Source organism: Crocodylus siamensis, chromosome 5 (assembly GCF_052110815.1).
Source record: "Crocodylus siamensis isolate JL-2025a chromosome 5, ASM5211081v1, whole genome shotgun sequence".
In the NCBI taxonomy this organism is placed as follows: domain Eukaryota; kingdom Metazoa; phylum Chordata; order Crocodylia; family Crocodylidae; genus Crocodylus; species Crocodylus siamensis.
Window position 1 is genome coordinate 2,910,894 of NC_143399.1, and position 20,515 is coordinate 2,931,408.

The 20,515-nt window shown below is 44.9% G+C and overlaps 1 protein-coding gene across 7 annotated transcripts in view; it reads left to right on the forward strand.

Moving 5' to 3' along the window:
- The window catches only part of MAST2 (microtubule associated serine/threonine kinase 2), a 320,295-nt gene that overhangs the window by 160,036 nt on the left and 139,744 nt on the right, over positions 1-20,515 (forward strand). Inside the window, exons 1-2 of one of the 7 annotated variants that reach the window (XM_090048874.1) lie at positions 10,517-10,817; positions 13,444-13,650. The exons of 5 other annotated variants lie outside the window; for them this stretch is intronic. In XM_090048874.1, coding sequence (XP_089905000.1) covers positions 10,768-10,817; positions 13,444-13,650 — 257 coding nt within the window. In that variant the 5' untranslated portion in view covers positions 10,517-10,767. Of the gene's footprint in view, positions 1-10,516; positions 10,818-13,443; positions 13,651-20,515 lie in introns of those variants that run through there. One more of the 7 variants, XM_090048877.1, reaches the window with a different exon arrangement.

The following is a 20,515-nucleotide window of genomic DNA, read 5'->3' on the forward strand; positions in this document are numbered from 1 at the left end:
TGTGGCTTTCCTTTATTTCTGTTGGATGGCCTCCGGAACCAATTACAGTTGTACAGCTTAGTGAAAAGAGCCTTGTGGGCCTGAGGTTATAGAAAAAAGTGTTCTGTGTATCCCAGGGTTTTCAGTAGTTTGTGGTGTCACAGGACTGAAGTCCTTCTTAAGTGAGCTAAATCTATGCAGTAAGACCCATGGACTCTACCATTCTCCCACCCCTGGTTCAAGGAGGTTTTGATTTTGAAATAATACTTGAAAAGGGGAAGTGTTCTGTCTAAGGAGAAAGCTGAGGAGCGGGGAGCCCTTGTGTCGTGCCTTAAAAACAACTGGAGGCTTGATCATTCTCAGTTGTTCTGGATGCCTGCTCTACACATTGCGAGCTCTGATTAAAAAAGTTTGTTCTATAAGTTTCATTGTCCTCAAATGTTGGAGTGCTGTTGTACCTCTGGTGGTCCAGGAAATGTCTGAGAAGCAAGACTTTTTTGCGATATTTTCTATCGTCTCCAAGGAAGAGCACTTGATGCCCAGAAGCTTGTTCAACTCCTTTCCCCTTCCAAGTATACATTTTTTTGGTCCAATAAAAAAATATCACAAAGAATCCTTGCCTAATGTCCCAAAAGAATTTAGTTGTACTGAAGACAGCTATGCCCTCATCTGTTGACTGCTGTACGTAAAGGGAGCAAAGTCATGAGTTGACAGTGGGATGGTGCCATCTGAGTCCAAGCTAATGGAGGGGCTGGGATGCAGATGCGTTCTGTTTGGGGTGGCGCTTCCTCCGGAGGTTGTGGTCACTCACTTTCCGGACTTGCTGCAGCCTTTGCATTGCCTCCTATATATTCAAGCATACAGCACCTTGCGATATTTCACGTGAGGAGTGCATGGATTGTGGTGGAAGGGTTGTTGTTGAGAAGGAATGAGATGGACAGATTTTCTTAAGAAGTTGGAAGTTGAAGGAGGCTCTTTTCCCCTTCTTTTTAAACCACAGCAGCTATGTGATTATTTTGAGTGAGTATTGACAGGAACAGGGCCCTGAGTCTTTAAACCAATTTGAGTGGTTTCTTTGATGGAAAATAGGGATATTTCTTGTACTTAATTCATCTAAGTATCGCTTTATATTTTCCCAGTTCTCCCTGTGTTCAGTTTTTGCCAACTCTTCTTTATCCAGAAGCTCATCTTCATTATCTGTGTGTTGACATTATTTGCAGTTAAGAAATACAATTGAAAGTCTTCAAGTTATGTTTTTGGCAGTGGAGCATGGGGGATTCTGTCACTTAAGGTACCTTTTTATATAGAAGCTGAAGAGGAGAGGTGGGAAAAAATGGTCTGTGATACATGGATAGTACACCTGTCTCATTCCAAGTACAAAATAACCATCATACAGTCATTGCCTCTGTATAGGCCTGTGGTTACCTGCTGGTGCACCCACCCCGGTCTCCACTTGCCCATTGCCATAGGACTGAATATTGAAGAAAGGCTCCTTCTTTTAATGCAGGGAAGCTCTAGCACATCAGCAGCCACAGTATTTTTCAGGAAGGAAACCGTAATCCAATGGCAAGAAAAACCTGAACAACTGGAGGTTTCTTTTCAGCTGTAGCCTTCATCCAGCTTTGCAGTCATTGTGAAGTATTCCTTTTTTCTCTGCCTGCTCCACCGTTTATTTTTACTTTTGCATCACTATTAGTTTGGAAACCTTGTTCTGAACATTGCCACCATGGGTCACCCTACCAAGAATAGAAAACTCCATGTGGCATTGGTCTTGAGGTCATTGATGGCACACATCGTATCAAGGATGAGCTGGCTTATTTAGGATCCACTCTGCTCACCCGGGATGGGGAGGGGGCTAGAAAAGGTGTCCTGAACTTAGCTTTTCTCATTCACCTGGCTGGAAAACTGCGATCCAGCTCAAGTGATGAAGTTTGCAACTTGGAACATCTTTACCCTGATGGGTAATAGTGACCAACTGGAGTGAAAGATAGCACTTGTGGCCATAGGTCTTGCATGATTTAATATTAACATTGCTGCACTTAGTGAGAAGAGGGGCAGCTCTTAGAGCAGGGGTCAGGAATGTTTTTGGCTGGGTGTCAAAAACACCACGACCTTCACCCACACCTTGACTTGGTGTGCCAGAGACAGACAGCGGGGACCTGCAAGGGGCCCAGTCCTCATTGCTGGTGGTGGGTACATGCATGCCTTCAGGCAGACAGCAGGGGAGAGGCCGGGTTTTGCTCTGCCCCAGCCCTCTTCCTGCCTTGTGCTCTGAGGTGCACATGCAGCTACTGCTGCCACAGCTGGTGATGGGGCTCCAGACCCCAGTGCAGCTGTTTGCAGCCTGCCTGCCACCTGCTGCAGCAGTCAAAAGCCCAGGCCAGCTGTGGAAGGCAGATAGGATGCTGCAAACAGCTGCACCAGGGTCCGGAGCCCTGGCTGGGCTCTGTGGCAGGGGTGGCTGCATGTGCACCCTGGGACATACAGCTGGGAAGAGACCTGGGGCAGTGCAGCTCTGTCCCCTTGTCCACTGTGTGCCCAGAGGCGCACGTGCAGCCACCACTGCCACAGAGCCTGGCTGGGGCTCTGGACCCCGGTGCAGCTGTTTGCAGCCTCGTGGCTGCCTGCCACAGCTGTTCTGGGCTCTGGGGAGCTGCTGCCGGCTGGGGAGCCTGGGCTGCTTGCAGTAGGGCTTGCAAGCAGCAGCAGCTGCCCAGAGCCTGGGCCAGCTGTGGCATGCTGATCAATATGGCCTTGCAGGCCATGCTCTGATACATGCTGGGGGTCGCTGACCCCTGTCTTAGAGATGATGGTAGCTACACCTTCTTTTGGAAAGGAAGAGCAGAAAGACGGACACATCCACAGCACTGGTTTTGCTATCAAGAGCAAGATAGTTACTTGGATGTTGGAATGGCTGATTGGTATCAATGAATTTCTCAACTAACCAACAGACAGCATGCAACAGCTGTCCATGTTCATGCCCCAGCCCTTGATGCAGGTGAGAAAACAAAAGAAGAGTTCTGTTCTAAACTCAGCCACGTCCTGTCGTCTGTCCCCAAAAAGAGGATAAGTCTTCTTGGCAGCTTAGTGCTAGAGTGGGCAGGGACTCTGAGCTGTGGAAAGGAGCTGTTGGAAAGCAAGGGATGGGGCAAGTCTGTTCAAATGGAGTTTTCCTCCTGAGCCAGCGTTCAGAACACGGGCTTATCATCACGCTCTCCTTATTTTGCCAAGCAACACATGGAAGACATCATGGATGCACCCCCGCTCAAAACACTGGCAGCTGATTGACTGCCTCGTAGTGCATGTCCAAGACCATCGCTATGTCCGTATCACCAGAGCTATGACCAGTATAGATGACAACTGGATGGATCGTTGTTTGATACCTTCCATAACGTCCCTTCATATCAGCCCAAAACTAAAAACAAAAGAAACAGCCAAGGAAGAGGTTCAGTGGTGAGTGCTTGAAAGGCCCTGCTAAAAGCGATCACCTCTAGCAGTGCTTCAGAGAGAAACTCTCTGATCTCCCCAATGATCTTGGTACCACTGATCACTGGGATAGCCTCAAGAAGGGCATCCATGAGGTGGGTGAAGCATCTCTAGGCTTTTCTACAAAAAAAGCAGGCGTGGTTCAATGAGGATGATAGGAAAATTCACGCTCTCCTTGACAGTAAAAGGAGAACTGTCAAAGCTTGGCAGAATGGCGTCAACTCCATAGAGAAGCAAGACGCTTAATGCCATATTAAAGCCACCCACCACCCAGAGGGAAATTCAAGAGTGAAAGAAAAAATGACAGGAGGAGAAAGCAAAAGAGATTCAATGGTCATGGCTCTGGAGGTGGGCAAAAGAGAGCGTCAAGGACACCTGCAAGGCCAAACCAAAGAAATGTAATATTAACATGAATACCTGGGAAACTCGAACACTGGTTTGTCCCCAGTGGCACCGTGATGTATGACAAGGCATCAGTCACTTCAAGCAAACTATGGTGGTGGAGAGACAGGAGAAGCAAAGGGAAAGAACTGTGACCTGACATCAGAATCCGCTCCTTTCATCTGCAGTCAAACATGCAGATCTGGGATTGGCCTCCTCAGTCATCCAAGGGCTCACCAAGGACTTCCCTGTTTGCTGGGAGACTGCCACCCTCATATTGAGGGGTGCCGACCAAGATAGACGGAGCCCCGAGAGAGGGATCGGATAACCACATCTGCTTGAGAAGAAGGACTGCAGCAGTTTTACTGGCATGTAGGTGGGTCATTAGTGTCTAGGATTTTGTTTGTCCTGTGTAGAGAGGCCCTGGTAATGGTGCCTGGGGGCTCTAATGTGGATCGGTGCCTTTTGTACTACGTATTGTGCTGGCACATAGTAAGAGATGGTCCTAACCTCCAAACATATAGCTGAATTTCAGTCAAGAAGCCAAATGTAAGAAGCCCAAGGAAGTTAAAATGAGAGTAAGAGTGATAGAAATGTGTGCACATAGACTCAAGGACTCAAAACCGTCTACTGGTAGTTGTGCTCATGCATGAAGTTTATTTTTTTAAATTTCTAAGATTTAAATAGGCAAGAAGTTATCACTAATACTTTTAGAGACTGCAGAGAGACTGAATAAAAAGAGCATTAAGACACGACTTCTGTGTTTTCACTGCTCTCAGTGATGTGAGCAGTGATCATGCCCAAGTTACTGTTGCTCAGGAGTCTGAGTTTAAAGCCTCTCCTGAGCTCTGTGCAATCAGTGTTATGTGTGTTTATTTTGTACATCAGGGTTGGCCCAGCTCAAGGTGGCCAGGGAGCAGTACACCCCACAGGCTGCACTTGTGGGGGCCACAGTCCTTCCTAGCCCATCCTGCACACCGTGGGCACATGCATGTGCATGCAAGCAAGCGGTTCCCCCTGCTGCACCATGCACATGGCTACTACCCTCCTTTGAGGGCATGCAGACAGGCGCTTCCCTGTGCAGTGTGGCATCCCATCTCATCTTCAGCTCCTTGCTGCACCGGCGCTCTGGGCCAGGGGCACGCAGCAGAAGTCAGGGGAGGAAGGGGGAGGGTGTGCTGCTCCCAGACTTAACACTAGATCACTTTCTGCTGCTCATAGTTTTATAGTTGGTAGGGTGGGAGGGGACCTGAGCAGATCATCAAGTCCGACCCCCTGCCCTGGGCAGGAAGAATGCTGAGGTCAAATGACCCCGGCAAGGTGTCTATCCAGCCTCCTTTTGAGGATAGGAGCGAGCACCACTTCCCTTGGAAGTTAGTTCCAGATCCTAGCCTCCCTGACAGTGAAGTCATGCCTCCTGATGTCTAGTCTGAATCTACTGTCTGTCAATTTATGGTCATTATTCCTTGTTACTTACTCCCTGTAGTGCTCAAGGGAACAGGGACTCTCCCATTGCCCACTTGTCCTCCTTGGCCAGTTTATAGATGGCCACTAGATCCCCTCTCAGCCTTCTCTTGTGGAGGCTGAACAGGTTCAGGTCCCTTAGCCTCTCCTCATAGGGCCTGCCCTGCTGCCCCCTGATCATGCAAGTGGCCTCCTCTGGACCCTCTCCATGCTGTCTACATCCCTCCTGAAGTGCAGTGCCCAGAACTGGATGCAGTACTCCAGCTGCGGCCTGACCAGTGCCACATAGAGGGGGAGGATCTCCTCCTTGGACCTGCTCGTCATGCATCTGTGGATACACGACAAGGTGCAGTTAGCCTTCCTGACTGCATCCCTGCACTGTTGGCCCATGTTCATCTTGGAGTCTATAATTACACCAAGACCTTTTTCTGCTTCTGTGCTGACGAGAAGGGAGTTCTCCAGCTTGTAGGTATGGTGCTGGTTCTTCCTCCCCAGGTGCAGCACCGTGCACTTGTCAGTGTTGAATCCCATCCCACCACAATCTCCTAATTTTTTAACGAGAATGGGTTGAGAGACAGTGTCGAAGGCTGTCATCTTTCCACTCCTGCACACTCCAAGAGAATAATAGATGTTTGAAATGGGGGTGGGGGAAAGGGCAACATTCAGACGTGGCTTACTGAACATAATGGAGGTAAGGGTGGAAAGGAAATTCCCTGTGCAAAGCACTAGCATGCACATGACAAGTGAAGTAAGGGCTGAACACACTGTTTTCATGCCAGTAATGTGGATAACAAGTGTGTGGAAAACAGGACATCTGTGAAAAACTCATGATGGACCTAATGTACTTATGGATTAGAGAGTTAGGTTGGACTTATTTAATATTATACTGTGCATATATTTTGTGAACATGGAGGCTCCAGCTTAGGTGAGGCAGAGTTTCTAGACAGCTCTTTAAAATACACATCTGTGGCAGCTGAAAAGTATGTCTGTGTGGTAAAGGTGCTTGCTGAAGGCTCTATGAAGGTTAGACCAAGTGTTTTTTTGTATTTGTTTAGATATTAAGCTATGTGTTGTTACTAAAAACCTAATTAAAGTTTAAGATGTAGTGAGGCTTTGTATAAAGTAAGGCCTAGTAAATTTAGCAAAGCCTTGAAGTAGTAAGTCTCTGTGGTATAGTTAAAATGACCTTATCAAAGGAATGCAAGGCTTGTACTGCTAGTGGTCAGTCTAAGGACAGTTGAAGTAAAAGGAATCTAAGTGGTCATACATGATCAGTGCCCTTCAGAAGCTATAAATTAGCTGGAATATCTGGAAACCATTCAGAAGGAAGATGCAGCTCTGTGAAAAGGATTAGTTAGCTGTTGCCTGGATCAGTGAGCCCATGGACCTCGAGGAGCCTAAGAACTGCATTCCAGGGTCCTTCCCAGTACCCCTCGGACAGCGCTGCTTGGGGATGCCTGACTTTGCTGAACTGTGTGGAAAGAGGAACTTGCTGTGCATCAGGCATCAGAGGGGATTGTTGATAAGTTGCCGACCCAAATTGCTTTTGTCTGTCATTGTTTGTCTTGTTACTTCGCGTAGTTGCGTTTTTGTTAAGTCAGTAAATGTTTCTTACCTTTCTACCCCGGACCACACTCTGTCCAAACCCCCTGCAAGCAGCTGGGACACATCTACCCCAGACATCGGAATAGGTGAGCATTGCTCTGCATTGCTGAGCGGGAAGTACTGTTTTATTTCTAACCACACAGCGTGGGCATTTTGGAGCCGGTGCAGTTATGTCTGAGGAGAAATGTGTGTCTCAGCTCTGTTGTGTCTTGGCAATTAGGTGACTGTATTGATAAGTGATGTGCAGTGCAGTGTTCCCTGAGGCAGGAGGAAGTGTGGGGGATCTACCGCAAAGAAAATTGAGAGAGATTGTTCTGTGGAGGTCTGAGAAGGAAAAGGAGTGACACTTATTTTCCCTTTCTGTACTATCTTTGGTCTGCAAATAAATTGAGAAATAATGCTGCCTTTGAACCTTTTCAGTTTGTGCAGTTTTTTTATGGCAAGTAAGAGCAAGCAAGACGGTGATTTCTACCTGTGCTACTTCTCCCGGCACTTCACAGGAGAAATGCCCATGAGCATGGATCAGAAATAACCTCGTGCTCTTAAACGGCTATGGGGGCTGGCTTAGGCATTGGGATGTGCAGAGTTTTCTTGCAGAGACTCTATAGCAGCATTGCCATTGCCATATTGGACTCGTTGAAATTATTTGAAAGAAATATAGTTGATATGAAAGGGGGAAATAGTTTTATGCTCAAGGAGAAAAATTCAAAAAGATTTAGACTTGGTCTGCATGTACTGTAATCTTTTTACAAATGAGAATTTTGCAGAGCTTCTTAGTGATGCTTGTAAATGCAGATTGACGTGCAGTTTGATTGAATTAGAATTCCACTATTTCTTGTACTTGTATTATGTGTATGTCATAAAAGTTATAAAATGATAAGATGGGTATGCAAATATCTGCTGGAGAACTGGACTCTCTGTGCTGGATGGGAAATGTGGGCAGGTGGCTGAAGTGGGAATTTTATTTTGCTCGAAAAGGTAGAGGTGGGTGGCAGTTCTGAAGTCTTCTAGATGTAAAGACCACTCCCCAAGGAAGCGAAGGCCATATTGGCATATAGCAGAGGGCACTGCCATGACGCATGACCTGAGAGACCTCTGAATGAGCTAGTACCTCTGAATGGCAGCATTATACCCATCTAATTGCTGTGCTCGAGGTGGATCGCTTTGCCATGCTCTCCAGGGTAACAGGGCACAATCAGAACATCTTATCATTTGCCCACTGTTCCAAATAAAGAAGCTTTTTATGGTCTTTCCTGTCTGTATTTTCCCTGCTTGGCCTTTCTTTTGGTCTTCTGTTCATACTTCCTTGATGTGTTGCATTGGCCAAACTGAGATGCCACAAATTTGGCCAAAGCAACTCAGTGATGTCTTTTTAGCAATGTTGAATATGTATCTAGATGAAAGTACTATCAGGTGGATACATAACAGTTTGGATTATCATACTCAATGAGTAGGCACCAATGGCTCAATTTCTAGTTGGGAGGACTCTATCAAATAGAGTTCCCCAGGGGTCTATGCTGGGTCTTGTTTAATACTTCCATTAATGATTTGGAAGATGGGATGGGGTGCGGTGCCTCCCTCCGCCAGACACTGCCCTGGACCCGCGGGCCCGAGCTGCAGCCGGTGGCGGTGGAAGAGGTGGGCGGTGAGGGACACATCCTCTTTCTCTCTCTCCCTTTTTTCTGTCCCTTTCTCTCTCTCCTCTTTTTATCGTTCTCTCTTTTTTTCTTTCCTTTTCTTTTTCTTCTCTGCTGTCTCCTTTATGACTCTCTTCTCTCCTTTTTTCTTTCTCTCTGTTTTGACCTCTTTTGCTGTCTTCTCTCTTTCTCTTCTTTTTCTCTCCCCTCTTTGTCTCCTTGTTTCTTCTTCTTTCTTTTCCTTTCTTTTTTCTTTCTCTCTCTTCTTCTTTTTTCTCTTCTTTTTGTCTCCTTTTTTCTTTTCCTTTCTCTGTGTTCTATCGTTTCTCTCGTCACCTCTTTTTTCTCTCCCCCTTTCTCTCCTTTTCTCTCTCCTTTTTCTTTTGTCTTTTCTTTTCTTTTTTCTTTCTCTTCCTATTTCTCTTTTTTCTCCTCTCTTTTCCTTCTCTGCTCCTCTTTTTTCCTTTTTTCTTTCTTTCTTTTCTCTCCTTTTTTCTTTTTCCTGTCTCCCTTTTTCTCTTCTCTTTCTCTTCTCTTTCTCACTTTTTCTCTCTCTTTCTTCTTTTTCTCTTCTTTCTCTCTTTCACTTTTCTTCTCTCTCATCACAACATGCTTAACAAAAAAAAAAAAAGAATACACAAGAGCAAAGGTAGTATATGAAGTTTAATTGTCTGGGATGGTTTACTTTAGTCGGTGTTGATCCTGCCTGGAGCAGGGGGTTGGATGACCTTGTTGAGGTCCTTCCACCTCTGCTTCCCTACAGTCCTGCGATCTCCATTCTCACCAGCTGATTTTTTTTCTCAAGATTTGTATGGTTGTGTTACCAGGCACCTAACTTCAAATGCTTGGTTCAGTCTTTCTATATTTAATGGTGGTGGCTAATTAACCCTGCTGAGAAACAGGATATTGTAAGTGAGGTGAAGCACCTAACGTGGCTTTGGTGTTTTTGGTGTCCATGCTAGCTCGGTCATCTGTGTTGGTGTGGTACTGCATTGTGCCATATAAATACTGTCTTTGTCTCCTGGGCTTGCTGGCCTCCTTGAGGCTGACATTTCCTCTTTTCCCCATGCAGTGTAGCTGATGGGGGAGTCAAGGGGAGATGGATTGTGTAGGAGGTATATCCCTGGTCAGCTCCAGAGAGGGGGTTGAAGGCAAGACCCATAACCTGCAATTTGATTTTCTATTCCTAAGTAATATAATCTATACATTTAAATTACTGCTTGCTGTTTATCTGTTTGTTTTTTAATCTTTCGCTTGGTGCTGAATTTTAGCCAAGTTGCACAGCATCTGTGTTTGGAAAGCTTGCTTTCTGCAGATAAATGAATGGGGTTGTAGGAACATTGGACTATAGTTTGTGACAACCATGCCATACATTATCATTTGAAAGCTAAAATGCAAGACAGAAAGTGAGACAGATGCAAGGAAGCCTCTTGTGTCCTAAGAGGGACGTTTGACTCCTCAGCCTCACTTGACAGCCTCTTCCCCTGCTTGTCTAGCCTCCTTTTTCAAGTTCATGAAGAAAAGAAGCTGTAACGCAACCTAATAGTTCCAGATTTTAGGTAAAAGCTGTGTTTTAACAAACGAGTGTATTAAGAATCCTTTTGGATGGAAGCCCTGCAGATGCTTGCATGCTTTGCTTTCCAAAATGAGGGATTTTCCTCTCCAGCAAAGAACAGGTGCTGTGTGCACTGCTCCCGACTGTCCCGGGGCTCTGGGTGGACTCCTGTCGCCGCGCGCGTCCTCAGGCTGGTATGTGCGATGTCTGCCAGGGTCCTTCCCAGCGTGCCATCTCGCTCTGGGCTCTGCGCTTCCCCGGTGATCTGCTGCGAGTGCCTGCTCAGAAGCCCAGAAAAAGTTTGTCACTGATTTGCTGGGCTGGGAGTGTGAGTGATGTCAGGAGATCACTGCCGTCTGTTTGACAGATCAAATTGTTTAGTCCACGTCTCTGTGCTACTGCTTCCTACCGGGGGTCTGGATTGCCTTGTTCTGGATGCTATAAATAGACTTCTGGAAGTCGTCGTTCAGAATAATTAGAGTTTGACACGAGCTCTCTGATTAACGGGGACCGGTCCTGAATTCAGAAGGTCCGTCTGGCCCGGGCATATATCCCGAGCCCTGGACAGCTGCGCCGGCTGCTCCGCGCTCTGCAGCGTGCTCGCCTTTCTGGCTTTAAACCTCTTATTTTGTGAAGAAACGTAGCATAGCAGGCAGTGCCATGATGAAACGGAGGAAACAGAGGCTCGGAGCCCCATCTCTGCGGATCCAGTAAGGATTGTTGTGAAAAAATAAGTTAAACATTGCAAATGAAAACAGTTAGAGAAAAACCCAGACTGTTTCATGTCCAACAAGCATCATCTTAATTTGAATTAGAAGCAGGTTTATCAGTGTAAATGAAGTACTAATTTCCAGAATTCACTAGTGAAGTAGTCGAATTTGAAGTTACTCTCAAATAAATACTTTCTTTTTTTATAGTTCAAAATATTCCTGTAAATGGGGCACACGAGATAAGTTCAGTATTATGCATGGCAGGAATTGCTGTATTAAAATTGAACAATGTTTATATTTGTGCTCACTGTATTTCCATATTTAATTTTTAAGAGAAACTAGATCATTGATTTAGTCTAAAAAGGAAATGTGTCAGAATGAGAGCTGCAGCAGCCCTTCACACCCTCCCGTTGGGATACTTCCCAGACGTTGTAGGTGTAAGATTTATTTTATTAAAAAAAAAGTTGGTTCTGTCTGAACTTCTAGCTTAATATAGATAACTCTACATGATTTAAGTATAGAGATTTGTGGCACTTTATTTTGATACTTGCCCCCTTTGTGAAATATTTTGAGATCTATTGATGGCAATTGCTGTAGGACAGCACGATACACATTATGACTAGTTTAAAAATTAACGGAATTGTATTTAAAGAATATGGATGTGAATACGGAGTTGAAGTGAATCTGTTTTAGTCACTGATGGAGGAGGGAGGGTAAGAGGAAAGCTTAACCTTTCTGTCAGCAGATTGTAAAGCCCATCAGCTGTTTAAGCGGAGATTACCAGGGGGATTTTCAGTAACTAGGGCTTGCTTTCTGATCAGATGCATTTTGAATCATTAGGGGATTTTAAAGCTGGGAATACTAGCAGCGGTGTCTAACTTCAGTTTTATAACGCACAATATTTGGGCCCAAAACAGTTACCCAAGGCCACTCTACATTTTTATTCTTTTGGATTTCATGTTCCAAAGGGGATAGATCAGCTCCCCTTTTTAAAAAAAATGCCAGGTTGTGCTGGTAGTACTTTTTTTATGTTGCTTTAGTGTGCAGGAGCTGTAGTCATAGCTTCTGACCTGCCTGTGCTAGGCATCGTACCAGCCGGAAGCAGAGGAAGGGCATTTGTCACAAAGATGGGAAATCCGTGTAGGTCTTACTGTCGGTAGTGCAGTTCATGCAGTTTCCCAAGATAAATTATGAGCGTTCATTTTACCTACAGGGATTACGTTTTGGGAATTGGGTATAAAACATCATTATTTGATATGTTAAATCGTGATTGTGGAACATTTAATATGGGGGGTTATTGTTTATATCTTCAGTATTTGTTGCATGTTAAGCCTATAACAGCCAATGCAAGTTTAGACAGTTGGAATGAAATTATTATAGTGTGAAAACAAAAGTTATCTCCAAATTAAGGTGCTTTGTTTGTTGGACATGTTGAACATTCTGTTTAGATGAGTTTTTAAGGAATTTAAGTGATCAAACCATCAGTTTAGGTACTAGCATGTAAGTTGAAAGTCTGGCAGTTGAAGTCAATTAGATACTGAATTATTTAAACAGGCCTAGAATAACAGCAGCATTGGTGGTACTTGCAGTATTTTTTTTCTTCAAAGTATTCTCTGACAATACTTTGTGAGTGGTCCCTCAATCCAGCCTGTGTTTGTAGTTGATCTTGGTGCAAGTTTTGTCACTGTAAGGAGTCCTATAATAAATTAATTTGATAAAAGCATAATTATTAAAAAAAACCCCTGTGCAGCATGTTGCTGCAATAGGAAATTCTCTTATGTACACTGCCCAGTTATTTTCCCCATTAGTAAGTTAAATATTTGGGGAAGAAAAACATTTATGTAATATGAAAAAAACCCCAACATTATTTTAATTACTGTGAAATTCCTTATATAGCTGCGCTTATAAGTGAATTTTTACTTTGTTTCCAGACAAAGACGACTGGTCGTGTATAATTCAGTAAAGTAGGTGTTAAAAATCTTTATTGCATATATGTAGAAGCCTCTGCTTGCAGTATTTGAAATATCTGCATACACACCATCTCTGCGTGTGTTAGCTGCTAACTATGAAGAACCAACATCGTTTAGATAAATGAGCGCAGAGCTGGGAGTTGGTTTCCACAGTTGTAATCCTGGGCTCTGCCAGTGGTTTGCTGTGAATGAGTTACTTAACCTCTCTCTGTGCCTCCACTTTGCCATCACTAAAATGACAATAATACCTATCTCACAATGCTGTTTTCAGGCTTAATTAGTTCATGTTTGTAAAGCACTGTAAGTGCTAAATGTTGTTTTCCATTTAATAATCAGTGTTTGCATTCAGTAAGCACATTTGATGTTGCCAGCTACCTGGCAAGAAGGATTAGGTTAGCTCAGGACCAAATAAACACCATGATGGAAAAATCCTGTGGAGTCAGTGCTGTCCTAGTTCGGTACCAGTAACCTTTTTGGTTATTTTATAACAGTTGAGTAAGCAAGGGCAGTCATGATTAAAGGAATGACTTTTGACCACTGAGTTTACCAAATTTCTTGATAAGTGCAAGCTATATCTATTGATCTTTGATTGTTTAAAAAATAAAGCTGAAGATACTTGCCGTTGACACTGATTATTTCTACTGTGGCCTTGTCAGAATCTCCTCTCCTTTGTGCTCCCACTGCCGAGGAAGCGATGTTCATCACAACATGTTCTCTCCTACATCCGCTTCAGGTCTACAGCACCTTAAGTTCCCATTTAGTGCTGATTGTGCTCTCGCTGCTTCTCCTCTAGTTTTTTACCTGAACCCACAACCCCAGAGCAACCCTGCTAGTCCCTGCTACAGCAACCCGCTCCAGTGGAGGTAAGGAGAAATATAAACTGGGACTATCTTACTGCTTGATGCCAATGTGATAGTTTACAACAGGGGCGCCAAACTCACCTGGAGCCCTGGGCCAGATACGGACTGCGAGGCTCCTCATGGGCTGGACCCAACTTGGGGCAGGGTGGTGGCTGCTGTGGCTGCCATAGTGGCAGCTGCAGTGACAGGTCCAGCAGCAGCAGTGTCAAGGAGCTTAGGGGCAGCACGGGGTCCAGTGGGCCACAATGGGGACCAGAGGTGATTGGGGGGGGGTCCCTTCAGCAATGAGAGGGATCCGGCAGCAGCAGTGGGTCTGGGGGGCGGGGGCGGGAAGGGGGGCCTGGGGACAATGATGCCAAGCCAAGATCACCACTAATGGCCATGGCCAGTGGGGCCAGAGGGCTGTATATTCCCCGAGAAGCTACGCCCTAATTTCCGGTAGCCTGGTGAGGCAGATGTTTGGCACACCTGGTTTATAAATGTGTGAGCTAGTAATTCAAGAGAATAATATCTAAATACAAGAAACATTCTCATGTAATATTGCACATCGACTGTACAGTGTTCACAACTGGTCCTGATTGTCCAAATTGTTCGTCTCTCCTGTGACTTACAGCACAGAGTGAAGAGGAAAGGAAAATGAGCAGTGGAAATGATTCAGAGGGGGTGTGTGCTTGCGTGCGCATGCGCATGTGCATAGCAAGGAAGGAGATCTTAAAATCACAACTATACGAGTTGAAATCCTAAATTTATAGCCGTCATGGCTTTTTTCGTTCATTAACTTGATTTGTTGTACTTAGTTATTGCAGAACATTTTATATGTTGGAATCCTCTTACTTTTGAAGACTTTGCTATTCAAAATATGTACTCAACACAATGGAGTGATTTAATAAGTTTCTACCATCATTTCTTAATTGTTATTGTTGTTGTTTCTGTAGTAGTTCACTGAGTATATGGTGAAGTTTATTTCCCTGTTTCATCTTTCTGCTCAGTATTTAAAAACCTTGTTAACTGCTTTCATTTAAGTATAATGCCTTTTTAAATAATGCATGTATTGCTGAGTGCTGAACCCAATAGCTTTGCTGTAGATATACACATTGTGCTGGAAACCATCAGAATATATCTTCTGGAGCAGGTGCAACTTGTGGCTACTAAAGAAGACCTGCCTGAATGGATGAGTTGAGGCAAAGCTGATGTCCCATCAACCCATAATCAAGGCATTTTCTGATACTCAGTGCTTTTTCCTGTCAGACATATTTATGCCTTGGCTGTTAGACGTGTGAGAGTCTGAGAATAATTTTCTTTATAGGATTAGTTTTGTATAAAGATTTCAGTGTCAAGTTATGGTTCGGTTTTACTAGGAACTGTTTCTGATTATAGTAAAGTTCCCATATGCAGATCTTCTGGCCCTGTGCGCTTTGAATACCGAGTGGTTGATGATTCACTGTAAATAGTGATAACGTTTTTCATGGCAGCTGCCAATATGCACAAGCCCCAGACATGAGGACTAAATTTTGTGCAAAATAGGGCCTCACACATCACCTTTATACAAATAATCGATATAATACCCCCATAATAGCTAATCGCCGTGAAACATAAATTATGCCTGAATAAATGTTTTGGCAAATGCGGACTGGCAATAAAAGTGAAGGTAGAAATCCTTTGAAAAACTATGTATGGCAGAAGTTTAATTTTCTTTCTAGCTCCCAGAGGTCAAATCTGTTACGGGAGATGAACTTTACACAGACTGGAAGATGAGAGATGGCAGAATACTTTCCTATGAGGCAGTAAGATGATTGGTGGTCATGCCACAAAAATTAGGTAGACCGAGAAGAACATGCAAAAACAGGGATAAATGTACTGATCTGAGCAAGCTGCTGCAACGATGACTGACCTGCCAGGCCTCCCTGAGCCCATTTACTTTTTAGAGCGAGAAAGCAGCATTTTAGGGCTGCAGCCTGTTGCAGGCAGCTGAGCTGGTACCAGCTGCAAGAAGGTAAGCAGCCCAGGGAAGGAAGATGGGGACAGGAGCTATAAACCTGGAAGTACGTACTTGAAAGCCAGCTGCCCTGCAGCGGGCAGAGCTGCAGACAGGTAAGTCGTGAAGTGGAAGAGCAGCTGGGTAGGCTGCAGCAGAGGGGAGCATGTTTATTAGTAGGCAAAGGGGAAACCACTGCTCCTGGTCTGGAGAATCTGAGATCAGGTGAGCACAAGGGGTGCGGCCGGGTTGATGTGGGGGGACACTCGGCTCAGGGCAGAGTTGGAAAGCCAAGCCAAACTGAGACCACCCCATGATGAGCAGGGTAGAATGAGACACCTAAGGCCTCTTCCCAGTTTGTGAAGGTCTCCTCCTTAATTGACATTTAATATTTCAGCAAGGCATGGCAGATGGGATGAGGGGGGTATTCTTGTGAGCCTGGGTGAGAGTAAGTGGGGCACGATCAGTTTGGCCTCCGGGAAACACCATGTCTGCCCTCTGCGGTGGGTCCCGTCACAAAGACAAACTCAGGGAAGTGGGAAGTGAAATATGGTGCGTGTCTGGGGTGGGTGCTCTGAACAACCTGTCTCCAAGCGATGGGTGTGGGATGAATCTGGCACTGACCTCTTGTGCATAAAATGGGAAGAAGGGGTTGGCTCAGCCCAGCTGTTGGTCAACCTCTGGTTGTTGGGGAAGTCGGTGGTAGGTGATAATTCTTGGTAAGGTACATGGCACTCATTGTTTCCATTAACAGAATTTAGTGAACGCCAAGGCTGTGGTTGTAAGGTGGCTTAATAAATGGTGATAAACGTTGTTCTTAGTAAACAGAGCATGGATGGCAAAAAGGCAGCGACTGTAAGGTGGCTTAAAAATGGTGAGAAACATTAGGGGCTTTTTAGTGTTGCAGTTGAACCAAATTTGCAGTTTTGAAAGGCAAATACCATATTACAGTTATGGACAAGTGTATTTTAGTGCAATGTAATGGTATTTTGCATTGGAGTTAGTGAACAGTAGGCAGAGTTATCTAAATTAGATTACTGTTAAATGTAACTGGAATTAATTTTGGAGAAGGGAGCTAATTAATTTAAAAGTAATTTAAACTTGATTAATTGAAGGTAATTTAAAAATCAGCCCATAATCGAGACATTTTCTGATACCTAGTGCTTTTTCCTGTCAGAAATATTTATGCCTTTGCCTTTAGACACGTGGGAGTCAGAGGATAAGTTTCTTTAAAGGAATAGTTTTGTATAACAATTTCAGTGTCACGTTCTGGTTCAGTTTTACTAGGGACTGTTTCTGATTATAGTAAATTTCCTGTGTGCAGATCTTCGGCCATGTGCTCCCCGAATACCGAGTGGTTGATGATTCCCAGGTATGTGGCCGTGTATAAAAAGTCAGTTCTGTAACAACTTTTTATTTTTGTTCTTCATTAGTGATTGCTTTCACCTGTGCTGCTGTTGATCCCAGCTGATCCTGTCTTTGTTGTAGCTCTGTTTACTTGGCTACAGTGCCAGCCATGGTCATTCCCATTTACAGCAAAGGTTCATCCTGGAGAGTTATTTATTCTCACTGATATGCTCAGCTTAATACCCACCGGTCAGTCAAGTTGCAGTTAGTTCCCGTAGTTACATAGGTGAAATTATGAATCACTTTTCCTGCTAACTAAAAAAAAATCATTTTAAGGTTAGAAAATTATCACATTTGGCAATCAGTATTCTGTTTGCAAATGTTTACGTGATTTTTCCCCTCTTATTTCTCTAAGTGTTTCAAGGTGGCGTTAGCTTTGCTGCATGGACAGATGAACAGCTGTTAGTGCACCTGACATCACTGCTCTTCTCTTTGACAGCTAAGATGTAATCCGATTAGAAATAATAGTTTATACCTTTGATTTAATGGTTGGAAAATAACAAGACAAACCTCTTTAATCAGGAAAAGGGGCTTTGATTTGGCATAACTAGGTTAGTAACTTGAAGGCAATGGCAGTGTGTATTGTAGATGTTATAAACGTGAATTGGAACTGTTTTTCGGTGCAAACCTCTTCAGGTAGAGACTGAATGGCCTAATATATTAAATAATAATGTCAGGTCTATGTTTTGCTTGGTTTCTCTCATACTACTGGATACCAGGCAAGCCAAATTGCCAGGTATGTCGCCGTGTTTCAGCAGCAGACCTCATTATGTATCGACTGATTATAAAATCAAACTCATCTGTTATGGTACAGAAACTTGGCCTTGTTGTATTCCTTGACTTAAAATCATTTTAAAGGGTGTTCTGCATTAAATGTTATCGGAGGCAGATTATTTTGGTATTATATAAAAACTAAAGAATCGTATTGTATTTTTAAGTACAAGAAGGATCAAGATATGCTAGGGTCTATGGAGTTTAAGAAGGCACCCGGGTGTTTACATGGTAATAATACTCAGGAGAGTGCAGGGTTTCAGTTTTGGTGTGCCTCCATGATTTACTGTCGTTTCAAAATTAGGCAAGACAAAATGTCAGTGGAAATGGAGATTAATCCTTGCAAACTAAAGGGAGGGCAGGGTGCGTGGGTGGCTGTAGTGTGAGATTCTGTAGCCCAGGGGCTCTCTCTGGTTTTATGAAGCCGTGGCAATAACTACACTTGTTAATGGTTTCATATCCTGCAGCTTATTTTAGGGATGTGCTTGTTCTTCATCTGACATCCTAAACTTTTAATGCTTATTGATGATCGTAGCTATCAATTTTATGGAGCTTTGCAAAACTGCCGTGAAAATTTACTGTGTCATGCACAACATCTCTTCATTATTACTTTTTTATGATGGTGATCAGATGCTTTTGGTCAGTATTATTTAACTAAGGAGATGAAGCAAGAACAAATCCAGCTTTGCCCCAACTCCCCAGAAGGTGAACGCAGTGCTAGTACAAAGCTGATCTTCCTTTTAAAGATTTTTATGTAGAATGTAGGTAGAAAATTTCAGAGGGATATGTGTGTGTGTGTGTGTGTGTGTGTGTGTGTGTATAGATATGAATATATAGATAGATTGATCTCCATAGATACAAATTTCATACAAAAAAAGGAAGTAGGCGTTCAGTCTTATTAATGACAATGTTGAAAGTGGAAAGAATGTGCTATCTAAATTGCTCAGTGACTGTGCAGAGGTGGAGAGGTTGTTTTAGAAAAGCGTCTGTCGTATAAATAGATGCTTTCCCTGCTGGGGGACCTAAATTTAGACTTGCTAGCTGTGTTTTGGTGTGTATGTGCATGGTACACATTAAGCCACCCCCTCAGTAAGTCCACTCTGTTCTTGTGAGCAGGCAGAGTATCAAAAAGTACAAATACCGTGCTCTGCAAGCGATGCAGAATGAGTTTTGCTTCATTGCAATGGAACCTGATTAACTGGGCTGTATGCAATGGGTGAGAAATAGAGGAATAAGAAATATTGGTATACCCCAGGCTGGGGCTGCCCCTTTGCATTCCTTATGCTGTGTAATGAGTTTGCTGAATCTCTGTTAATAAGGGTCACTTGGCTCTGGCCTATATGCTGTGCTGCAGAAACCCCTCTGTGACGTGAAGAGCAAATCACAGTTTCATAGTTGGTAGGGTTGGAAGGACCTAAGCAGATCATCGTCCGACCCCTTGTCGTGGGCAGAAAAGGATGCTGGGGTTAAACGACCCCGGCAAGGTGTACATCCAGTCTCCTCTTAAAGCCCCCCAGGGTAGGAGCCAGCACCACTTCTCTTGGAAGCTGGTTCCAGATCCTGGCTGCCCTGACCGTGAAGTAGTGCCTCCTGATGTCTAGTCTGAATCTACTCTCTGTCAACTTGTGGCCGTTATTCCTAGTTACTCCTGGTAGTGCTCGGGGGAACAGGGACTCTCCCATTCCCTGCTGGTCCCCCTTGGTAAGTTTATGGACGGCCGCCAGATCCCCTCTCAGCCTTCTCTTGCGAAGTCTGAACAGGTTCAGGTCCCATCGCCTCTCCTCATAGGGCCTGCCCTGTTGTCCCTGGACCATGTGAGCGGCCTCCTCTGGACCCTCTCCATGTCGTCCACATCCCTCCTGAAGTGCGGCGCTCAGAATAGTCTTCCTCCTTCCTAAATTCAGCTATTCCATCTGTGGCTTCCCTGTTCACTCTGGCTAGGGACAGAAATTGCACACAAACTGGTTTAAGTGATCAGAAACTGGTTTAAACCTGTAACAGAACAGAAGTTCAGTGCACATAAACCAGTTTAAAATTGCCTGAAACTGATTTAAGATAAACTTGGTTGAATGTAATATCAGACTTAACTGATTTGGATCAGACCAGTTTATGCAACTTCTGTCCCAGACCTCTTCCTGGTTAAGTTAAACTAGAGTTCCCCCAGCATCCCAAGATGCTCTGCAACCCTGCTGGCCCCACCCCCCTGCTCTCTAGCCAGGGGTGGCGTGGCCAGACACCAGCCAGCATGGCCCCCTCTCCCACTGGGGGACCACAGCTGAGGTCTGCCTGGCCGGGCTCCCCAGGCTGGCTTGGAGGTGCTGGCGGGCCTGGAGACCAGCAGCTTCCCACCACGGGGGCTGTCAGGCCCTGCTGCGACCCTGTTCTATGCAGCATCCACCAGCTGCAACCACACCACAGGCTGAGGCTGGAGGGGCTCTTCCGGCTCCCTAGCCTCCAGCTGCCGCCGCCGCACAGCTTTGGGTGGAAGCTTTCGCCCCATGGCTCCTGCCCAGCGCACAGCTCCACCTGATGGCTGCTTCCCCGGCGTCGACAGGGGCCGCTCGTTGCACCAAGCAGGTGGGAGGCAGCCGGAGTTGGAGCCAGAGGCAATGGGGTGAAGCTCCCCCGTGCCTGAGCGGCGCTGCGTGGTGGGGCAGGAGCAGGAGCTGCAGCTGGAGGAGAGGGGAGCAAAACAGCCCTGCCAGCATGCAGCTT